Raw genomic sequence first — 5,090 nt, forward strand, 5'->3', positions numbered from 1 at the left:
AAGAACTCAAAAGAAGAAATACAAATAGAAAGGTATAGCACAATTAAAAGGAAAGCAAGAACTTGAGGATTGGACAATGAACAGAGGGCAAGGAGAAAAGCTGGGAAACAGGACAGGGACAAAGCCATACATTTATACACACAAGATGGGCAAGGCAATGATCCTGAGAATTTTCAGCAGATTTTTTAAACTAGCAGTTAATTGGTAGAATTCTCATCCTGACTAATTATATATACTGATACCTGTGAACCAAGCAACTGCACTGAAGATAGCAATGTGTAATACTAAGGTCATGCTTGGAATGCCTGTCATTCTGGTCTTCTAAATACATACTGCTTGTCATGTCATACCAATTACTGCCGTACTGTCTCTCAAGTAAATGTTGGTTTTTTTTTTTTTTTTTTTAAAAAAAAGGGTAATAAATGAAAACAAGAGACAAGAAAAAAATGTCACAGGACTGTCCTGCTACAGTGTTGTATATGGTTAGATTTCTAAATTTCTGTGTAAAACTATGTAATTGTTTATTCCTATTTTTTAAAATATTTTTTAAAGTTTTTCCTTCACATTCTGTAGAGATTTAGTTTAACATATCAGTACTTGATGGAAAATACCTGTTCCATGTTATGCCTAAGATGTTTGATATTCAGATAGTGAGGTTAAGCTCAACTGCCTATGATGTAGGGTAATAATATCATTAAGCTTCTCTTCTGGAGGGTTCACAACTTAAGTTTGCAGACAAAAAATTAGAGGAAATAGGAGAGTAGTAGAAGTGAGTCAAAAATCTGGTGTGATTTGGTATCATTCCCCTCCTTAGGAAGGAAACACAGACCCGGGGCAGCTACTGCTGAACCTAGAGTTGATGTACTCAGAAGGAGTGGTACAAGCACATGGGGTCCCAGAAGCAAGGCAACTTAGAGACACACAGGGTTCTCCTTTTCTCTCAAAAGAATTACCAAGGAGAAGTGAGATTTGTCATGCTCTGTGTAAGCACAATACATGCAGCGAAGGCCAACACAGTGGTTCTATCAAGAGACAGACTGCACTTTGAATATTTCATACTTTTAGAACTGCCTGGTGATTGAATGGACTCCCATGGGTGCCAGGAAAAATGCAAAAGCCAAGATGGCAGCACTCTGGTTCAGGCTGTGGAGTGAGGGGCCTCTGGAGGCAGCAGGCTCTGCCCACAGCAGCCCAGTGCAGGCACTTGTCCTGACACCCTGATAGAAAGAACTTTTATGAACAAGGTTGTTGCTGGCACATAGCCACCTTTATGGTTTGTGGTATAAATGCAGCGGAGGGCTGCTGTGAGCATGGGTAGACTAGCAACACGAAGACGGCCAGGAGTATACAGAGACTGTGGTCCACAAGACTGTGGCTAAGCAGCTGAATAAAAGAGGTTAAAGCCAGCCCACAGTTCTGCGCCTGTTCTTCTGGCAGCCTGAATCTTGAGCAGAACTCTCCAGTCTGAACGGTTAACAAGATGGAATAGTAATGCGTTCACCATCCCTGAACATATTCAAGCACAATGTAAAAGGCCACTTAGCAGCAATATGGAGGAGATGGCTCGGCTTGGGGCAGAGGACATGTGGTCTCTGAAGTGCCCTGGAGGTGCGCAAGCAAGCCTGGGACCACGACAGCAAAGGAAGAGAGGTGACACTTTAAGAGGGAAAAAAATGAAAACATCTCAAAACTTATTTGGACACTTTGAATGCCATGTGCCCCCGCCCCAACCCCACAGGAAAGGGGCAGGTCAGAGCACGAAGAGGCTGTCATCCTCCTCCGGTCCGTGCAGTGTGTCGTTGAGGACGCTTTGTCTTTCTGCAAGATTGTAGAAGCTGCAAAGAGAAGAGCCAGGCTGGTAAAAGGCACAGCAGGACTGGGAGAAAAAAATCAAACACAGACACTACTGCTTTATGGTACAACTGATGGGGGGCTGAGTTTAAAATGTCAGAGTCCACCCAGGCTGTTTCTCTTTTTACAAATGGAGAAACTGAGGTTACGCGACATGAAGGTACTTGCAGATGTACAGTAATATCAGAAGAGAAGATACTGTCCTTAGCAAGATGTGGAATCATGATCTAACTGCATTTCTTTACCAGAAAGACCTCCATGAAGGACCCTGGCTGGGCAGCCACCTGGGCCTCTGTCTCCCCACTTGTCAGTGCTGTCTTTATGCTGCCGGTACAGCTCAATTATGCAAATAGGGCTCTTGTCAGCAACTTACACCCAATGTTGATGTTTCTTTCCCAGAAGGCTACAGATGCGACAGATATCCAAGATTCATTTCCCAGGATGCCGCAAACACTGCCAATTTTTATTAAATTAAATAGCAAATTGGGCAGAAGAACCAAATCCCAAGAATAATATTCTTTTTTCCCCCATAATTTTATTGAGAAACAAATAGCAATGAGACAGTTTCAAACCAAATTGGTAGGACAGTTTCAATAATTAACACATTGCATACATTCTTCCTAGTGGTTAATTGCCATACAAAATGCGAACATGATATACTATTTACAAACACCATTAGAACAAATCCCTCTATTCATTAAGAGAATGTAACTATATATCTATCCTAACCACTTTGAATACACAGATACAAAATGGACATTCATCTGTATCCCCTTTTTTTGTTAAGTTCCATCATTTAAATATTATAAGTGTGTAACCTCAGCAAAATATTCTAAAAGAGTTAAGTAGTTCACAATAGTATTGGGTCTTCTGCTTCACTGGCAATGTCAGAAATTGTTGACCTGAGTCAACATAACAGCATGGCTTTACTTCTTATACTTCGTTTTATACTTTTCTACTGGATGGTTAAGACCAAGGTAAAGCAGGGCCTATGCAACAAGAGTTGTAGCTTTTGGGTTTGAGAAGGTCAGTGAAATCCCCGCAGGATTTATGCTAAGATCCTGTACCTCAGATTGTAGAACCTTTGTCAGTGTCAGCCATGTGGATGAGTCACGGCCATTGCTTGGCCAATGTGCTCTCTGTGAAAGCTTAAGAAAATATTTTCTTTCTATGTGACTCTCCTTAGGCACACTCTACATCATTGATCACTTTCCTCTTTGGCCCCATAATCTCCTTGATCAAAAAATTTGGGATACTACTGAGTTACATGTCATTACAGTACAAGTTCTCATATGTCCTGAGTCTTAATTGATCTTGGAAGGCTAGGGCCAAAATGTTGGCTTTCCTTGCGGCCCTCCCTTTTCATCTAATTTTGGTCTGCGAACTTAGGTTGTTAACCATCCAGAAGACAAGCTTATTGTTATTACCATACAACCTAGGCTGTTAAGCTTAACCTCACTATCTGTCTGAATATCAAACATCTTAGGCATAACATGGAACAGGTATTTTTCATCTAGTATTGATATGTTGAACTTTAAGTCCCTATAGTAATATTCTGATTTTTTCATCCTCCACACTTCCAACTCTCCTTCCAGTGAATTCCAGATCAACAATATCAAATCCAGCTCAACTTATAAAAGTGAGCTGCCCAGAGTTGAACAAGTGGAGTACAGAGTTGTGATACATAATCTTTTCTTTTCTGCACACAGTGCTTCTATTGATGTGACCTGCCTTTACTTTCACTGCGGAGAGACCTACAGTATGCACAGAGACACGGGTTAATGTGAGCTAAATCCCCATGTCTCTTTCCCTTCTCATCCTCACATCCCCAGTCTGTTCAGTAGGGACCCAAGCATGAGTCCCTAGACCACAAAGCAGCATCAGATGGTTTTGTAGCAGCGAGTATAACAGTTAAGACCGTCGGTCACGCGGGATGCATTACCTCTTGTGTTTCTGCAGGCAACTGGCTTTCGTGACTTTTCCTGCAAAGACAAGACCACAGCATGAGAGGAGAAGCTGCCACTGGGGTGTGTGGGCCTGAGCAAGGGTCACCGCTCCCTCAGGATGGGCTGGCAGAGGAAGCTGTCCCTCTACCTGGCCTAAGGCTGCCCATTTTAGTTCCCGGCCAGTAGGTAGAATTGTAATTACATAGCTGCTCCAAGTCTGTGGGCCACGTGGTCAGGCTGTTTTATTTAGCAGTCCTTTACTCACCTGGAATTCAAGTAATCATGCGGGCTTTAAAACATTTATGAGCCACACCCCAAATGTTCCAGAACTGTAACCGTGACTTTGTGTGAGAGAAGGCAAAAGGCTTCCGGTGAGTTCTACACCTCCTTTTGCAGCGTTCACCTGGGGAAGCTGTGAGAATAGACAAGCTTCCCTGCTACTCAGGATTGCTGAGACAGCCACTAGTGGCATCTCACGTCCCTGGCAGTAAGTCCTCTCCATTTTAGAATGGTGCCCCGTGCAGGGCCAGTGAGACAGCTGAGTGGATTAAGTGCCTGCTTTGGCAAGCGCAGGGACCAGGGTTCAATCCCGCAGGCCACACTGGCCCTGCCTCTGGGGTGCGCTGAGTCAGCTACCGAGTCTGGGTGTGGTGGTACATGCCTGTACTCCCGGCACTGGGAAGGCTGAAAACAGGAGGACTACTACAAGTCTGAGCTGTGTAGTGAGACCCTGAAGTAAATACATTTAAAAAAAAAAAAAAGGATGGTACTCAGTGCTTTGTACATGGAAACTGCACACTGTTCCTCGACTCCTTCTGGCAGTGTTCTTGAGACCTTGTTTCTCAGGAGCAGAGTGCGAGGTCATGCGGCAGCGTGAGAATTTAGTGAAAGCTACACACCTTGTGCCCTCAAAGTACAGATACAGACAAACAAATGCATTTGCAAATGACGATCGGGGATTCTGAGCTGTCCTGAAGGCCATCCGGGGCCCCTCAGGGAGGAAAGTCTGGCTTTATGTGACACACAAGACCAAGATCAATCATGGCAAAGTCCTGGCCAAAGGGAAAGGTGACTCCAGGGCTTCACAGAACCCCCAACAAGGGCAACAATAACACTTTCCAGGGAGGCAAAACCAAAGCAGGACAAATCATGGTGATCTGTAAGCCTGGAACATAGTGTCTAGTCAAGGAAGGTGCTCTGATTCTTATTTTTACTGTTCCAAAATGTAAATGCGAGCCAGGGAGATGGCTCAGTGGAATAAACGCTTCCCTGGCAAGCACAAGGGCCTCAGTT

The 5,090-nt window shown here is 43.9% G+C and overlaps 1 protein-coding gene across 1 annotated transcript in view; it reads right to left on the minus strand.

Annotated features, from left to right (window-relative positions):
• Positions 1 to 715: 715 nt before the first annotated feature.
• The window catches only part of Timd4 (T cell immunoglobulin and mucin domain containing 4), a 41,871-nt gene continuing 37,496 nt past the window's right edge, over positions 716 to 5,090 (minus strand). The window contains exons 7-8 of the mRNA XM_023713233.1: positions 3,794 to 3,833; positions 716 to 1,835 (exon numbers count right to left, since the gene is read on the minus strand). Of these exons, the coding sequence (XP_023569001.1) occupies positions 1,751 to 1,835; positions 3,794 to 3,833 (125 nt within the window). The 3' untranslated portion in view covers positions 716 to 1,750. The remainder of the gene's footprint in view (positions 1,836 to 3,793; positions 3,834 to 5,090) is intronic.

This window comes from Octodon degus, unplaced genomic scaffold (genome assembly GCF_000260255.1).
Source record: "Octodon degus isolate 3935 unplaced genomic scaffold, OctDeg1.0 scaffold00029, whole genome shotgun sequence".
Taxonomy (NCBI): Eukaryota; Metazoa; Chordata; class Mammalia; order Rodentia; family Octodontidae; genus Octodon; species Octodon degus.